The sequence below is a fragment of the Falco biarmicus genome, chromosome 1 (genome assembly GCF_023638135.1).
Source record: "Falco biarmicus isolate bFalBia1 chromosome 1, bFalBia1.pri, whole genome shotgun sequence".
NCBI lineage: Eukaryota > Metazoa > Chordata > Aves > Falconiformes > Falconidae > Falco > Falco biarmicus.
Genome location: NC_079288.1, coordinates 4,066,304 through 4,085,666, shown reverse-complemented (window position 1 = coordinate 4,085,666; position 19,363 = coordinate 4,066,304). Strand labels below are relative to the sequence as shown.

Here is a 19,363-nt window from a genome sequence, read left to right as displayed (position 1 = left end):
GGCAGGACACCGGCACAGGGTGCCCAGAACAGCTGTGGGTGCCCCATCCCTGGCAGTGTCCCAGGCCAGGCTGGACGGGGCTGGGGGCAACCTGGGCTGGTGGGAGGGGTCCCTGCCCAGGGCAGGGGGTGGAACCAGGTCATCTGTATGGTCCCCTCCAACCCAAAACCATTCTGTGATTCTACCATAAAGTTATTGATAGTGTTTCTCAACCTTAGACATGAGCAGCTCCAGGCTTTGTCAAGTCTGTACCCAGAGATGAACTCTTTGGCTCTGCTCCAGATCCTTCAGACCTTGAGAGAGGTCTGAGAGCTGATTCAGCTGAGCATCCTAGCTTCTGCACAGCCACGGTTACATTCCTCCGCAGGGTAGTGCTCAAGTTCTGTTTATGTGAAGGATAAGAAATGGCTCCTGTTTCACTGACCTTGTGTACAAATTGCTCTACTCTGGTTTGAAGTCCCCAGACTTCAAATTTCACAGTCACAAGTTTGTAGGAACACATAATCGGCTGATGGGTCTCTCTCCAGCCTTCTTTTAACTGGCCCCTCCCAGTCTTCTGTGACTTGAAATATTTAGGATCCTGCAAAACAAAGAAAACATACTGGGAAGTGCAGGAGAGAAAGTCCCGTTTGCCAGTTTGCTAAAGTAAATGCTTTGATAAGACATAAAACATGAAAACATGCTAATAAAGATCATGAAAAAGTAATACGAAATTGACTTAAATAAGGACGAGGATATACCAAAATCCAATCCTGTCTTTTATCCAATGGCCAGTGAGTCGGCAGCAGCATATTCTTGGATATGCTTTGACAATCAGAGCATCGAGGGCATTTTCAGCTATAGGAAAATATGTTATTGCAAGTCATTACAATACAGCGCACTCCAAGTGTTATTTATGGCCTTTGGAAAAAACAACATTACTTCTTCAGAGCTTGCTTTTCCACTACTCCCTCAGCGTGACTTACTCGTACTTTCTACCCATGCCTGTCTTCCTGAACTCATGTCCAGCTTGAGCTTTGACACACGGACACTGACGTGACCCTGATAATGCCATTTTCAATTTTAAGTGAACTTGTATATGCAGGTGACCAGCTAAGTCTGAAACTCCTCCAACGTAGCCAGCTCTGGTTACAACTGAGTTATTGTCAAAACACTAATTTCATCCCTGTCTCTGTTTTACGAACAGGAAAATAAAATAAATTGGTTTTGAAATTACAACAGCAAGACCAAATAAACAATAAGGACGTTAGTTCATCTTTAAAATTTACTTTTATCTGTACAAAATACAGTTTTATCTATCAAAGTGTTATTTTCCATACTGGTATAATTCCATTTCTCCTTATGTCCAATACTGCTAATTACATCTTTTAAATAGAAATAATTTGCAGTTAAGAACTGATTTTCTAAACTTGAAAATAATGTTTCAGTAAATTCACAGCGGAGCTTGTAAAATCTGTCTTCAAGAATAACCACCAGTGTTCATCTGTGTTGCCTTCCCCACAGCTGAGATCTGGGAAGATCTTTTAAATCCATCTTTTTGTTACGAAAGCAGTTAAATATGTATTAAGTACGTACTTAAATTATGCACTAAATGGAAGACAAATCAGGAGAAAAAAAAAAACCAAAAAATTGATCTGACCTTAATTTTCTTTCATAAGTGAGAGCTTATATACCATTCTGCATCCCTTTTTTCTACTGTTTAGGTATCTCCTGACTTGGCATCTGATTTTATCCATAAACGGAAGCTCTGTCATTAAAGCATCTCTACAAAGCTCTAGTGAGGTGACAGTCTTCTTTCTCGGTGAAAGTCATTGCTTTTATTGCTGACACATTCTTTCCTAAATAGAAACTTTAAGCTCTCAGTATAATAAGGTTTCAATGTTAAATCACCATAAAAACAATTCAGCGTCATCATCACTCAGAGCTATGTACCACTGTATATCACAACGCACAGCCACATGATGCTGCCAATCTTCTCACTCAATAAAGCTTGACCTCAGATGTATCTAGATATTTTCTGGCTGGAAGAGCTGTTTTATAACTGATCACTGCCTGAAGCAATTAGCATAATAATGGTATATATATATATATAAAAAAAAGTAAAAAGGGAAGGACTAAGATACAATATTCAGAAAGACGTAAAATTCTAATAGATGGTTCCATGAATGAAGAAATAATTACAGAAAATAGGATTTCAAACATTCCTGCAAAAATATTCCCCTGTAAAGTTATTATTTCTAAAAAGGAAAATCAAAGAAAAGTAGTTTCCTGTAAGGAAGGGTCTGCTGTTTCTTACATACACCTATGGTGCTAGTGTGATGGAGCCGTTGTCTTGATTAAGCATTGCAGATACGCACTTTAATAATCCTGAGTGTTACATTTCACATCCCTTCAGCGATAACCAGCTCTGTAATGGACTAACTTCACGTTAGTCCAAAGGGATTTAACGTAATGAATTTGAGTCGGCATCAAGTATTCAGAATTTATAAATGAAAATTAAATAAAGAACAGCCACCCTGCCTGCCTGCTCAGTTATGCATAAAAACTTGCGCCTCGTTCAGACGGCGCGAGCCCACGGGATGCTGTGAAAGCCGTGTTCGCCTGTTTTATTTTTGTGAAGTTAACCCAGCAGACAAGGGGTTTCATACTGGAAATCGTTCTGAAACTGGTGCCCCACAATTAATCCACCTACTGCAATACAGTGAATCCACGGCATCACTCCTGGCTGCAAATTCCTTTAACAGCACCCAGAGACGGCACATTCGCTTCCCTTAATCGTGTCCATTTTCCTTGAAGGACACGACGATTTGCAATGCTGGGCAACACGTCTCGTAGCTGTCATGGAAATTCCTGCTTTTCTGAAAACACTCACATACTGATACTCTAAAACTGTTGAGCGATGAAGGGAAGCCAGGGAACAGCAAGAATTCAGAGGAATAGATTTCCAGCTGGCCGTATGCAAGATGAAGGCATTACAGATTTTACTGAGTGCTTGCTCAGGCGAGCTCAAACTCAGCCTGCGCACGAGCTGCGTCGTGGGCTGCAAGACACGAGGCAACGTGAAGCAAAGTGAACTTGAGAGGTTAATCTCTGGCCCATCACTTCAAAGGGCATCGATGTTTTACAGGGGGAGTCCTTACCCTAAGTAAAACGAACATCACTGGGCTTTTTACCTGGATCTAAAACCCCAGTGTTTTTAAAAAAGTCGTTGGTTTAGACAGACACACATTCTGGCTCAGCAATTGCTTGTGCTATGGTTCACACAAGGAAGTATTTAGGGGAAGAATCTCTATATTAACTCTATATTTTGCATATATTTATGCTTTTCCTAGGCCTCTGCTGTTGGCCACAGCCATGGGGAGCACACCACGCCAGAGGCACCTTTGGTGTGACCAGAACTGCTCATTTTTTGCTTTTCACTTTTCAATATCTGCCCCAAAGCCCACTGAAACCAATGAGAACTTTGACGTGAAAGCCACAACCCAGAACGATTTTATGTGCCTAACTCATGCTTCACATGGCCAGATTGAGTCACAGCCTGGAATCCTTTCTGCAATCCAGGCATACAAGGTCCTTCTCAAAAAAAAAACCCACCCCAAACCCCAGGAACTAGGGATGATAATTTTCTATTAAATGCAAGCAGAAATTACGCTGGGACACAACACTGCTTCTCCTCCTGACTTTCATGCCGTAGCTCACTGATTAAGTTCGTCAGAACAGACTAGACTCAGGGCCACGCTGCCATCCCTGCAGCTCCCAGGAGGAAGCGTGGAGCACCTGCCTCTGCCGGAGCACGGCCGTCCTCGTGCTGCTCCCCTGTGAAAGGCATGGCGATTTGCAAAGCACAGCAGGCTGGGGCGAGGCAGCGTGCTCTGCGGGCAGGAATTGTGGCACACGCCTCTGAAACGCTTCTGTCAGTGACCAGAAACTGGGTGAGCTGATCTTTGGTCTGACCCTGGTTTTATGTTATTATTTAGATCATTAATTTTGTGCATGTGCCTTATTTTTTGCTTTTAGCCACACCACGCCTTCCTCTCTAGAGAAGCCGTCATCCAAAGGATACTGACTCTATTCACTATTTTCCCCTTAATTTATCTACCGGCAAAATCCTCAATCTGTTTTAAATGTAATGGCATAGCTAAAATCTTTTTGTTTAAATAACCTTCTCGTCCTTTTATCAGGCACAATTTATTAGGAAAGCCCATCTGGCAAATCCTTTTGCTACAGAGGAGCAAAACCTACTCTGTGTTTGCAATACATTATTGCCAGGTGCAGAGTGATTTAAAAATAGCACTTCTGCTAACGTAGCAGAAACATCATGACCCATAAGCTGGGCTTATTTGAGAATAAAATGTAAAATTACAAGAAAGTAAAATAAAAGCCACAGTGTGATGGGTATGGTTTCAAACACAGCACTCTCCCCATGTTTCTTACTTCGGCTGTGGCTGGTGGTTCCTGTCTCAACATGCTTATTATGGGAGATTCCATTATTTGGCATTTAGCATTTATTTACTTAACCTTCCTCCTGGACTGCAGATGTCATGGGCATCAGATGCGGGACTGCACCCCCCACCAGGAGGCAAACACCAACACGCTGACGATATAGCGCTGGGTTGTCACAATGCCTTTTCAGATTTCATTCCGAAACGTTATTTTTACTGAAATAATTTTACTGAAATATTTTACTGAAAAAAGTTCATTGCTTGGAGAAAACTTCCGAATCCGAACGGGCACACTTTCCCTTAGCTTTGCCATGGTATCAGGCGTGCTTTGAAGATGCCGTACTATTCCGCAGCTGGCAGCACCCCCTTTGTTTGTACACTGGAAGCCTGCGTGGAATATCTTGTTAGCCTTGTCACCGGTCTGTCTTGAAAATTACTTGCTTGTTCAGCCATTTTCACATGGAAAAAGATCCCCAAGCTGAATGCGCTCTCCAGAGGTGAAAGAGCTTTGTGCTTATGCCATGCATCCTATTCTCCTACTGGAAGGTGCTCAGATCTTCCAGAAATGGATTCCTCCTTCCTTCCTTTTGGTGCATGGATTCATTTTTTTCCGAGTCCTATTGCAATAGATTCCACCACCATGCTTTTGAAGTGCAGTCAGGCTTTTTTCCTCCTTTAAGGTGAAGACCATTTTGTTTGATCTTGAATTTCAGAATTAATCCTTCACGGGTTTAATACATGTGATCTGGCATTTCCCCATCAGCTGCAGTTACTAGGTTTTGGATTTAAGCTTATATAGCTAGGGCTCTGGAAAGATTTGCTGATGTAAAGATGTTACTATAGACATTTATGTGGAGGAATTTTTTTAAAGGATTTTTTTTTTACTTCTTTTTGAATTTCCATTAAAATGTATTTTCTGGAAGAGCTAAATACTTTAAGGAGTGTAAATATTGGGGTGTTAATAACTGAGATGTTAAAATATGATAATCCTGCCAGCCTTTACGTGAGCTCACAACCCAAGTTAGTAGGGAAAAGGACAATTTTCATCTGGTTTTGCTGTGCGCTGTCCCGGACTGCTGTGCTGCAGTGTCGCACACGTTCAGTGTGGGGGCTGAGGCAGCTGTATTATTTCAACTACCATAATTTTCTGGCTCTGTAATGGGATAGAGGTTTTGTTATTCTGAAAGCACCTGGACAGTACTAAGCTGGACCTATTACAGTGCAGCTGTGTTAAAGTAAAAAAAGCCGGCAACTGAAGAAGAAAACTGCAGCAGCTGCACAAAGTCTTTCTGTTCGGAGGTAACTTAAAAAGTTTATTCCATTTGTCCGACTCTCAACTGCTTTGTTACAAACAGGAAATGAGACACTGTTAATTTTGAGAACTTGAGTATGTTTACAAAGAACATTTTGCTCAGTAGCTCACATCCATAGTAAATGTTTCATTTCAGCGAATGATTCACTTGAGGCCCTCGCTCTTCAGCATAGCTCCGTTTTATTCTTTTCTATAATTCAGATAAATACGTATGTCTATTTAGGGAATACACAATGGCTGGTGATACATATTCATTGATGGTAAAGTTGCAAGGAAATGACTTCACAAAATGCACAACTACCCTTACCTGTAGGCTTGTACATTCTTCATACACAAATATAAAATTCAGTATTCAATGTAATAGGTACGTTCAGATCTGGAAACGTATGTGACTCCTTAGGAAAGACAGGCAAACTTGTTAGCTTGGATCTAGATTCAAACTTTCTCAATTTGGAACCTGGCATATAAACTTCTTACAAGTTTAAGGGGTTTTAGGTCCATGCCTGCAAAAAAAAGCTTTCTTTAATATATGGCAGCACTGCTAAGTATTCTGGTGGGTACTTCACAATGAAGTTTGTAGATGGTCATTAAGCTCAAATTAAGTCACCTGTTCTGAGACAGCCAGAAGGGCTGCAGTCAGTCATAGCTCCTCCAGCCTTCCACAAGGGCAACTCTTCTGCCAGCAGAAATCAGTGTACCTCCACGGGAGACACAATTGGACTGTGTGTGTTTGTAACAGCTAACAAAACTGTCTTCTTATTCACTGTTTACTTGGTGATTTAAGTCCTCTCATGCATATACCGACAGATAAGCCCTCCATTCTTAAGGGAATTCACATCACTTGGATGATTCTGGTCAAGAGATCACTCGGTATTATGTGGGCAGAGGTTCCTTTAAAGCGTCCCTCAATAAAAAAGCAGCTCTCCTTAAGCCTCCAGCTAACTGTATTTTTTTTTCTTCAATTTTAGTTAATATTTAGAAGGAGAGACAAAGCAGATGTGCACAAAGTTGAATTCAATCATCTTCCCTTCAGCCATCACAGCATTTTCATGGAACACTTCTCCTCTCTCAGCAGTACCAGCACAAGTCAAAATGAGCTGTGCAATTCAAATGGAATAGTATACATATGAAGCTGTTTTATACATTTTGTATTTTTATGTGTGAATCATTATTATGGAAGTTACACTCGAAGAAAGAATATAGATCTGTTTATAACATTCAAATCAGGACAACTGAAAAGATAATTTTTTAGATCATAGGTGCAAGCAGTTGAAATCAGGAGTGAAAGGTTTCAATTATTTAAGCTACCTCTCTAATATACAGTAATACAACCCAATAATGCAATTTGCTACTAAAAACTGAAGGATATTTTTCATTGAAGAGGGGTGCACTTTTGTTAGGATATAAAAGAATTTTAAAAGCTCATTTCTAGAAGCCACGAAGTATGCTGATCCTGGAACTTGCTTAATTTTAAGCATGTGAAAGATCCATTACTAAGATTACTAACATGCCTGAAGTTAAAATCATTCTCACTGATCTTTCCGGACAGGAGTCAGAACTTACCCTGTGGGATCTAATTCTTAAATCCTGAGGATCGTACTTCACTTTTAATCTTTAAACTTAGCATCGATTCAGATTAGATGGTCTAAAAGCAGCCAAACTGTTGTTATCTGTATAACTAAAATACCTTTCAAAAGCTTACAGTAAATGGTTTTTAGTTATCTCTGAAACTGTTATTTGGAAAACAGATCATTTCTCATTTACATAAGAGTTACTTTTTTATGCTGTTCTGATTGAAAACAGATGGAAATTACATTCACAAACAATAAAATTCTTTTTATAGTCCCTAAATTATGCGAGAGGCCTCATCAGAAATGGGAATTTGGCTTCATCTTCATCATATACTAGCATTAAAACTGCATAGTTTGTAAACTTTGGAAGATACTGAATTCAACTATTATTAATTCAGTATCAATTACAGGATGTGTACACAGTTAAGTGCTAAGGTGTTCATAATATTTTGTATGAATTCTGAAACAGAATTTGGTAACCAACATACAAATCATCCATCAGTACAGAAAAAACAGCAGATGCTGGGCTATTTTTGTTGTTTAAACCCATATAAAATTCCATTTTGCTTGGGATCTAGATTTGTCTTTGAAATAACAACACAAAGACTCTGAAATCCTTTTCTTACTTGTCATGAGGCTGGTTTTATATATCATAGGAGTAATCCCATTGAAATTTTCCTTAATAGTTGGCTATTAAAAATAGGAGGGAAAGCTGAAAAGCTAGTTGTTACCTTCGTGTTTACAATTTCCGAAAGTGCAGACACTGAGATGAAAAATCTTACATGATTTCTTTAAAACACAGTCAAATGCTGACCCGTTCAATAGCAGCAGTCATTCCTAAATGGAACCAGAAGACCGTGGAGTTCAGATAAGATGATGGGATCGATCAGCTGTTTCATGAGGTGTTATATAATTCTTGGTACTAAACAGATGGGTTTCATTATCGAAGGAAACTAATGAAATTACTTTTCATTCTACCGTAGACCCATTTTTGGTTTATGACCCATACATAAAACTTGAAATAGGGTCTATAAATGGAAGATAACAAGTCCCTGACTTTTTTTTAGTCTGAAAATCATGTCTCCTATGGTATAGAAATACATTCATTGGCAGGTCTTCATTTTCTATCCTAAAAATGATTATGTAGTCTCGTTTTGTATAGTCCAACAGCTGCCATACTCATTGCCAGCTATGAATATATACTTGGCTCCAGAGGCAAATCCTATCTCCAAAATTAAATGCAAGCATAGATCTGATCATTCCTCTCCTGCTGCTTCCTGAACCGTGATTTTTCAAGTCTGAGGTTATAACATTGAGACCTCACCTTCATTCGCATGGTGGCTGCTGATTTCAAACCAGCAAACTGCACTGACCTAAAAGAAACACGTTCTTCAGAGCCACGCGCTATCAAATATGCATGGGAGCAGTTTTCCAGGGAATTTTAAGAGACTGAATGTGTCTGCTGCCATCGATGCCTTTTGGCAGATTTACCAGGGTATGCAGTATGCTTCAGTCCTCCTTGCTTTTGTGGCATGGTGGCCCCCAAGCATCAGCCCTGTTCTCACTGCAGCACCTTTTCTTTGCCCAGGCTGCGACACTTCGCATGACTTAGTAGTTGGGGCAGGATGCAAATAAGGACAACAGGCACGTTTAAAACTTCTCGGACCTGCAGACACTTCACTGAGCTCCACAATTCAAAGAAAAGGCCCTTTCAGCTTCAAACGAAGTCAGCTGAAAATCAAAGGTGTAGTACAGGGTATGTTCTGATAAGGGTATGAAAGCATTTCAAAAGGTTGGAGGAATCTGCAAAAGAAAGTGTCAGGCAACCCAGACAGAGGGTTGCTATCTGCTTCCCCTCTGACTGAAAGCTTTTCAAATACTGCTGACCAGCAAGGTTTCATACAAAAATAAAATTGTTTTGATTCCTATCAAAGCTTTCCTGCTTTTACATCCCCTTCTTCACCATTTCACAACCAAGTTGTCTCTTACCTCCGATTCCTTGTAATAGCGCTCGGGGATTTCATCGCTCGCAATATCAATAAAGCAGACTTCTCGCTCCAGATCTTTAGCTTCTTTGTCAAAAATCTGCGAGATGTAAAGAAATTCAACACTGTAACAAAACACCACCCATGCAAAATCCACCTGGAATAATGGTTATGAGTGATTTCAATGATTTGTGCAACATGACGTATGTTGGGCTTGCACCTGAACTGCCTCTGATGCAAGAATCGAAAGCTTTTGCAGGGTCACGGTCACATTCTGTAGCCCACTGCAAACATCAAAGGGAAGAAAAGATCATATACGAGCAAGGTGTTCCTGAGCAAGGTTAACAACAGTCTGAATGAGGCCACAGGCTGTTTTGGGAACAATTCACTATGTCAGGTCAGGGGACAGTGGACTGTACATTAGAACACACTGCGTTCAGCACCTACTGCTCACACCGCTGCTCTTGCCTTTTGTACATGGAGACTTCCGTCACAAATAGTAAAGTCAACAACTAGGCTTGGTTTCATTGCATCCTTTAACTAGAACTCGAATCCTCTAACTAACCTCTGAACTAGATTCCATCACTGTGTAAAAACCTGACTTTCTGGACTCTGGGTGTTTCTAACGTTTTCACTCTAGGGACACTAATGAGTTGCAGCTGTTTTGCGTGAACGGGTCAGGCGAAGTTGCTGTTATACTGAGAATCAAAATTTTGGTTGAACAGCCCTCAGTGGAAGCTGGAAACTTCCACTATTCATTTGTGCACACATACAGCTTATTTTAATTTTAATCCTTTAGGAACTGGTTTTGAACACCAAGTCTCTTGTTTTATGCAAGGCAAATGACAGGTATATTTTGCAAATGCAGGCCATTTGCATCTGCACCGTAGTAGGCTTCTGTGCCTGTTTCCGTAATTTAATTATTTAGGCATCTCAGTGACCCATGCAACTTACGCTTTGTCTGCAATAAATTTCTACTCATGATTCTGGGACTTGGAAATAGTGACTAGTTAAAAGGCTATCATAAAATTCAGGGAAGCCGTGCATACAGTGTCAAGATGGGTAACAAGCTAACGATGTGTTTTTTTCCTTTGAGGCACAATGTTCTATAGCTAACATTTCCAGGAAGCATAAATATTTTTGTTTTCCTTTTTTTAAGAAAAATAAATGTACCGTACGCTCTGTTCATTTCATTACATTTCATCCTAGAGGAACAGTTAAAAATATAAAATGCCAGCAATTATTCAGTAACAAGAATGCTACTTCATTATTTCTGAAAGAAATGCGGCTGCCCATTTAAAGCATTCAAAGTGAGCAATAGGCTACAGTGAACAAGTACCGCAGCTGGTAAGAAGAACGTTGCTCAGGAAATCATAATTCAAATATTCGAAAAGCCAAAGTTTGACCCTACAATTTTAACTTGTCTTGGTAGTTAACAGTACTGGAATAAAACAGGCAACACTGAGTGCTTACTGAGCTGCATATAAAATGTGGACGTCTCTGAAACTGCACAACTGAACAAAGGGAAACTCCAGTCTGGTTTTATTTGTGTACTTATTTTCCTTCTCCAAACCTTGTTTTGCAAAAGATTACGTTGATTATTTGAACAAATTTGAGCTGAGAGGTCCTTCCTCTGTAGTGCTCTTTCTTAGAATCAGGGTACATTTTTTAAAATAACTGTTATGTTTTTTATATATATAATGTAGGTCACTTTTTATAAGCTTCCTCACTTGTTTTTTTCCTAAACAAATTCAGATGTTCCTTGATGAAATCAGTTGAACTATTTCTGGAACAAGATACATTTCACCGTAATCTCTGAGCTTTAAATAAAATAATGGAGATTTCTCTCAAATGGACGTTACCAGGTCAGCCGAGGCTCTGCATCAGTCTATGGCTGAAGTACAAGCCTAATAAATTCAAGCACATGCAGATTTCTGCACATCTGCAGAGATCTAAATGTGGACCATTACCCAGTATCTCATCTGAAGAACTGTGCCCTGCTCTGTCACAGGCTTGATCCACATAATGCACATCGAAGTAATACAGTTTAAAATTATTTTTCTCTCTTTAAAATGCTTTGATAGAAGCAGGGATGACAGATGCCTTTGCCAGTCTGTCAAAACCAAGAGGAATTTTTCAACCATTTCAACTATGCCTTATTTGCTGCTCAGGCTATCTCTGACCATTTCTTCCATTCCAAAAGTTGCTGAATGTCATTCTCGCCTCCCTTTGCTGGCAGAAGCTCTTGTCTAATCATTTATGCTTCTCCCCTTCTTAGATTGTTCTCACAAGATTTGCAGATAGAGATTTAATTTTCTCATTCTATCAGCAGTAGAAAATAACAGGTCGTTAGAGAACAAGACTGATTTTCTTTCTTAGCTCTAATTCTCTTATTGCCTCTCCTAGCCACATAATCTGGGATTGTCTTAAAACCTGTAGGGAGGAATGGGTTTATTGCGTTTGTGATCAAAGCGACTAAAGAAATTTAAAAGTTTTAAAGGAAGAGATTAAAGGCCACGAAAAGAAGCATAAGGCTCCCAATCTGTGCAACTGTATTTGCAAATGTGCAGAAAATGAATGGTGAGAACAATCTGTACCCTTAAGAAGATGATGTAGAAAAGCAGAATATTAAATATTACATTGGAAAGAACTGGACAGGCTTTACATTTGGAAGCCAAGTAATTAATTGAGATTGAAATACACAATCAAATGCAAAACAAAGAATAACATTCAGACTGAAATGTCCTTTTTGCTGTAGGTTTTGGGGTCTTTCTGGGGGGGCTGCGACAGCTTTTTTGCAACAGACTAGCATTTGTCCACTTCCACTTTCGAAGAGGAATGAGAACTCATTATTGAGACCGATTCACCCACATCGTGACAAAAAGTGCAAGAAAAGTTTCAACTGGGTCATCTTTACAATTGTCAATAGTTACTTTTGAAGAAAATAAAATAAAATAAAAAATCTCCTGGCAGATGATTGAGGATTCTTTCAGGAAAGAAAGATGACACAGGATACTGCAGAAATACAAGTGCTGGTGTATTTAACTTACTTTTCTTCATTTTCCTCAGGACCTACAATGACATGTCCTAGCGCATACTTTGCTAGTAACTTCTTTCTTCCTTGTAGCCAAAGCCAGAACAGAAAGTCAGGTTATGAGACAACAGTAAGTCAACAACAAATTTAATATCTTTTTTCCTACAAGCTCCCTTCCCATTTTTCTTCTTTTTCTTCTACCTTCAGGCTCAGTTGCTGGCTTCAACCTCACTCAGATGTAGCTAATGCAAAATTTAACTTTTATGGCCAATCACTACAGCTAAGCTGGTCTGGATATAAACAGTCTAAAGCCAGGCTGAGCTGAATCCATGGATCATATTCACACTGGCAAACTCCTCACTCGTCTACACCACCAGGACTGATGGTCAAACCTGCGCTTGTTTGGCTAGGCTTTTGTTTCATAACATAGGCTTCCCTCTCGTGATTCTTTTTTTTTTTTTTTTTCCCCCTCAGTGAGAGTAAAGAAGGTATTCAAGGGATTACCAGCTGGAAAGCTGTTCATCTTGGTCTTTACTACAAAATGGTTTTTCCGCCAGCCTAGATACCAGGAGTTTGTGGTCAGAAGACTGTAATAAGGCAGCTAATTCACATTTTGAACAGTACATACAGGACACAAAACTCCCTGTGGAAACAGTTAAATAACAGGTCAACTTAGCAATAAAGACAAGTTGTTAGAAAGTGATAAGGCAGCCTATACAAAAAAAATAAGTACTATAAACAAACAAGTTTGAAAATGGATATGTTTTTTTCTGGAAGCTATTTTTTTCATCCCTTGTGACGCTTTGGGCAAGAAAAGATCTCTATGTTTTTCTTACTTGTTCTGTTCGATCCAGACAGTCAGCCATTGCTGAGAAATGCAGCTAAGGCAGAGAAATGAAACAGGTAAGAGCTAAAGGCTTTTTTTCCAAAAAAGCAGAGCACCCCTAAATTAATTACAGGCAGGTAATGGGTATTATCCCATGTGCTAAGTAATCAGACACCTGTGCCTATCTACAAACTTAAGCCAAAATGACTACATTGTTCAATGTGCAATGTGTAAATTCAATTTCTTGAGATGAAAAATTCTACTTTAAATCAAATTTCCTCTTCTATTGAATCCTTGAGTTAATATCTACACCTGAAAATGCAGCTTTTCTCTTTCTGCCTCCCCATTTTCCCTGCCCTGCCAACAAAGCCAACAGGCATCCCGACAAACTTCAATCTTGACTTTGCAGAGCTGGACATCACAAGATGGCATCTTAGCGGGATAGGCAGGCTATGACATGAATGGCACGACAAGTATATCTTTAAACATTAGAATTTGAAATCAAATTAAATTTATATCTGCCTTTCTCACCATTATATCGATTCATTCATTGTCATCAAGCTTCAACAAAACAGGAAAAAACACAGTACACATCTAGAAGAGCCCCCAAGCTTGAATGCATATATGCAACATAAATTCTTCTTTTTTTAATTCAAATATTGATACTTCACTGAAGCTTTTGGCGTTTCTCTGTATTTTCTCCTATCCCTGAAATGCAGTCCAGTATTGCAGCTGCAGGTATTGAGCAACCTGCATGATGACGAGCACTTTCTATGAGCAGAATACCTATGTATCTACCATTTGTAGGATGGTTTAAATCTGATTTCATAGTACGTGAAAGTTAGAGGTTTAATTGCAGTTAGAACTGCAGTATTTTTTTTTTTTCTTCCTATCAAAAGAAGGTTAAAACCTGGCATAAAACCTAGTCTCCACCTTGAAATTCTAATCTCCTTAGATTGCCATTGTCAGAACTACTGGCTAGTCTCCAATTCATTACTACAGCATCCTTCAGCAGGTTGTGTCCACTTTAATTCCCATTTTTCTCAAGGAAAATTTGGTCTAAAAGAAAAGAACACCTACTCAGAACTTGATCTATGGAGCTTTATTCAGTGTATAGCTTTTCAGTAAGTCACGTTCCAACCTCCGGTACCCCCAAAGTCCATTAATTTGCTTTTGAGATTTACTTGGGCAAAGATTTCAAGAATTGACCAATTTCAAACCTGTTCACTGGCTACAACTATTTATGTGGACACACATAATTGGGAGCAATTCTTCTATGGAAAAAGATTGAAGCTCTCCTGGTGAGAAGTAAATTTGGCTCACTGAACAGCATGGGAATATTGCTGTCTGCCACAGAGTGGAAGAGGCAGTTACATATTTATCAGCAGCCTCCCTCCCTGCTCCTTTTTATCTCCATGTCACGACTCTTCTACTATTCCATCTCTTAGAAAATATCTCATTGAGATTTGTACTTTCTGAACAAAGAAATGTATTCTTATGTAATGATGCCACAGTAGCTATGCTTCCAAGACCATAATAGACTACCAATAATATTTACTGGGATTAGGTTTTTTTTCAAGGCACATCTATTGCAAGTGCCAGATTTACTAATTAATTTCAGTAGTTAAGAAAAATCAAGAAGTTGAGCCACAACCATGTTACTTGTTCACACTCTCTGTCAGTATGGGCCTTATGTTATGCTCAGTGATAGCCATCTGTGCTTGGGACATACTGTTTGCAGTTACGTTCAACACAAAGAAAGCTCTCCACACAGAAGACATTTTAGGCTAACCTCTCCATTCGTTTGCCTGGTTTTTTTGAGACTTGTTAGAGGGGGAAAGCTTCACAAAATCAAGATTTTTCATTGCAAATTATACAGGAGATAAACAGACACTCCATACCACCCTACAGAAAAAGTCCCGGTGCAAATGAAATCGTCCCTCAAAGTGACCCTTTTGACATATTTTGCAGTGATGCTTAGCAATCCTTTATACAATTTACAGAACGATATGCTGTAGTGCAGCAAGGCTAAGCCAGGGCACAGCTGAATCCGTTTCAGCTGAAATCAGTGTTTCATGCAGTTTCCTTAAATAGTGAATTTACATTTAATTTACATGTGCTATATTGAAGTTTGTTACAACCTAGTTCCAAGTTACTAAGATAGGAGACAAAAATAGAGGAAAACAACACCCTAAAACTAGCAAAACTAGAAACTGCTTTTCTTCTTAGCTGGCCATACCTAAAATATATTTTACTTTAGTCAACTGTTCCACAACCAACACTTCAGAAATACACACTAAGGATGAAGCATGATAAGTGATCCAATACTGTACACCTGGTCACTTGTAGGGCTGCAGAATTAGATCTCGCTGTCAGGAAAGGATTTTCTGACTTTACATGATGGCACTGCAATTTACTTAGGTTGCCTATCAAATAATATCTGCTATTAACTGGCTGGGTTTAGCGTGCTCAAGATATTAATGTGTCAAATGATGCTGGTGTTAATTTATAACTATATGGAATACAGAACTAGCTTTTGTCATCATTCTGAGATGCACTTTCAACACTATATTATCTTTGAAAGGCAAGAAACACGCTGATAATATATTTTTCTCTTGACTGACGAAGAATTAATGCTGTAGCTCTGATGACTTTATTGGCATTACTGAGACATACACTTAGAAAAACTTGTCCAGTGATGCCCATACTTTGTCATTTTGAAATGTAACTCTGCCTCAAAATCTTTACTCCACACCTTCATTACCCTTAAGAACGTTATTCTTATTAATCAATATCACAGCCCTTTAACAAAGATCGCACTGTTTTAAGATCTTGCGTGTTATTCTTTAATAATCAAGATCCAGCCGTTGAGTTTTCCAGAGCAAAGTGTTGTGCTACAAAGAGCAAGGCACTGGAAGTTTTACATATAGTGAATTTTCATTATTGAAAACTATTGGATTATTTTTACAAGCTGTACTTTTTTACTCTCCCCAGATGCTATCAGATGGCAAAAATTCACTGCCCAAATATCACCAGAAATTAATTCTGTGACTAAAAAACAAAACAAAACAACAAAACCCAGTCAAACGTAATGATCCTCCTGCAACAAATAGGAAAACTGAAAAGTCTCTGTGATTCAGTGGTTTGCTTGCACAGTGTCCACCTTCACTTCAGCTTTCCTCTACCTTCAGCTACAAACTGCTTGTCAGAAATTTTCAGAACGACTAGACCGTGGCATGGAAGCAGACACGGAGCTGCAGTGCGTGAGATTACTGTGCACTAATTACGGTATCTACCGGAGCCATGTGGTAGGTCCTTTCTCATCGACAGAAAGCCTGAGTTGGTGCATTCCCCACTAAAATTAAAAAAACCCTAACTGTTTGTAGTGTACAGTCAGACAGGAAGAATAGAGATGGGAGAAAGGGGAGAGCAATACACCATATAGAATGAAATCAGACTTATGTGACATAAATACTGAGCAATCAATGGATTTTTAAAAGAAAGTAACATCTGCCCAGGTAAAAAAAGAGGTTTAACGAAGTCTGCTGATGAAAACCAGACTAATCATTTATTCGCAAACAAGCAGTAACTCATACCACTCCTGCCTGTGATTTCTGACTGCTTCATTAATTAGATAACCTTAAGAATTCTCTTGTATTTAACTTGTATTAATATAAACTCTTGTATTAACGGTTTTAATATCCAAATATTGACTTTGCGTATCCATATTCAATTTCCCTAATTGCCAATTGTTCTTATGGGAAAAAAGTGCACTGGGTGATTAATATGCACTTTTATAGCTTGTCTGTGCTCAGTGATGCCGTCTGTTGCGGGCACCTGCACTTCCCTCTTCCCAGCGGTATCTGCTGCAACCTTGACTTGCGTAAGCAGCTAAAGACGCAATAAGGAAGCCGTATTTTCACAGATACCACCTACAGTGTCATTTACATTTCAGAAAATATTCTAATTTTTAGAAATTCCATTTTGTAACTTAAAAAGAAAAGTAAAATAAAAATAAAATTTCTCTTTAAGTTTACTTTTCAAAAGACTTGTAAGAGGAAACACTGAATGGCTTGACTCACTGGTCTAGTTTCTAACACTATTAATGAAGCTATAAAGCTGCAAGGTAGCAACAACAATATTTGATGTACTCACATTTTAATCCTACACTGATTCTGTTTTGCTAAGGAGGGAGTTGCCATGCGAACATCGAGACAGGACACAGCCAAATCAGCTCCACTGTAGCACTAGAAATCGCAACTGGATGGATTTATGGTACTGCGCTACTACCACCTAGCCAACGTTTTATTGAAATAAAGGGTTTATTGTCCATTGTTCTTTCTGACAACATTTATATTTGTGCAAATCAAGTGCAAACTTTTTAAGAGGCTGGGACAACGATGCTTTAAGTATATTTAAAACAGGTTGAAGTGATGACTTGATAGAAAAATCAAGTTCCAAAGCAGATACTATTATCCTTCACTAGTTTCTTCTATCATGACAATTTAGAAGAAAAATCAGGAAGACTTCTGCATCAAGATACATTGCAGTGATTAGGTAGAATTTTACCAGACAATACAGCATGTTAAATAAAATAATTTGAATAGCATACTAGCCTGCTAAACGACAACAGGAACCCGAGAGCATTTATATTTCTTCTATATTTAGATTTCTTCCACTAATCAATGGAATTAGTTTTAGTATCCTTATATCTAATCATTGTTTTTCACAATCAATATCTACTTTGTTAGCATGGAAATGAAGAATAGATCAGAGTTCAAAGAGTTCAAAAAACCTGTATGATCTCGAAAAATATAGCTAGAAATAGTTGAGTTGAGTTATCCTCATTACTGTCCTATTAATACTCATTCAGTATATTCTGCATTACAACTGCAAAATTTAAGTAAGTATATTTTGGATTAATTCTTCATCAGCCGAGGTTGATAGTTACAATGAAGAAAAATACAGTGTATCTATGGAAATCTACAGAAATGGATTCTATGTTTCCTTTGTTTTCTGACCAGGCAAACAGAGTGAAATTTAAACTAAACTTGTCTAACACGAAGGAGAAATACACTTCGCATTTTCTTAAGTGGGGTTTAAGCCTACTCATTGAGTAATACAAACAAGATCAACTCCTAGTCCTAGCTCCAACGTGTTTGGTTTAACAGAAGTCTCTCCAGAGGCTCAATCATGTCACTCCATCTTTACTAACCTTCCAGCATTTCAGTGCTGTACCAGCCGCATCTGTGCCACCAGACCAATGTCACTGGGTCAACAGCAAAAACGTACATCTTCCATTGGTTTATCGTGTTCACACAAGTGAGTAGCATAGCTCTCAGAATTACAAAATCATGTAAATTAGGGCTGGAGTGCAGGCCTCTAATTCATCTTAAGAGTCAATTACATTTGTTAATCTTGGTAAATACTTGCCTAGTCTGTGACTCAGGTACCACAATATAAAGGAAATATATTACCCCACCTCCATTCTTCTTTGATTTACATCATTTGTGTACCCTACCTCCGTGTTCCTTTCATCTTAAATTCACTGGCGGGGTACTACTTGGGACTTGATTCATAGTATTTTAGCCACAAAGCTGACAGACAGAAAAAAGTTGAAAATTTACTGATTAAATAGCTTTGGTTCTTCCTCTGTTAGGCATCACTACGGAACGTGTCTTCTCATTGCTGACATTATCATTACCAGAAAACGAGCCTGTACCCTCCGGAAAGCAAAGGTGTGGGCTTGCTCAGAATTAAAGTGCTGCCAAAAATCAGAAGTGACCATTAAAGAGTGTGTAAATGACATAATGCTCATATTGTTGGTCATGTAATACGCTGTTGTCCTCTCTCACTGATCTGGCTTAGACTCGCAGTGACAGAAAGTTGTTGGTATCTGGTGGCTAATGCATGATCGCTGTCATGTTCCCATTGGGAAAGCGTCTGCATGCCAAAAGCATTATTCAGAATTAAACCTTGTTCTTTTACATGTGATTATTCTGCCATAAGCAGTGCAACAGCTGTCGGGCTTATTAACACGCAGGCCCAAGGCAGTTAGGGAAATGTACCTCCCATCTGGAGAGCAGAACGCTTTAACCTTAACTGGGCTGCTAGAGGGACACCCCGGGAAGCTGAAGGGCTCTGTCTCACACCCCTTAAAATCTGCTTTACCGCCACCTTCCTCCTCAAGGAT

At 39.0% G+C, this 19,363-nt stretch overlaps 1 protein-coding gene across 3 annotated transcripts in view; it reads right to left on the bottom strand.

Moving 5' to 3' along the window:
- PITPNC1 (phosphatidylinositol transfer protein cytoplasmic 1) overlaps nt 1–19,363 on the bottom strand; it is a 90,287-nt gene that overhangs the window by 11,199 nt on the left and 59,725 nt on the right. For all 3 annotated transcript variants that reach the window (XM_056327401.1, XM_056327410.1, XM_056327391.1), the window contains 2 exons: nt 9,315–9,410; nt 425–580 (listed from right to left, as the gene is read on the bottom strand). In XM_056327401.1, the coding sequence (XP_056183376.1) occupies nt 425–580; nt 9,315–9,410 (252 nt within the window). The remainder of the gene's footprint in view (nt 1–424; nt 581–9,314; nt 9,411–19,363) is intronic.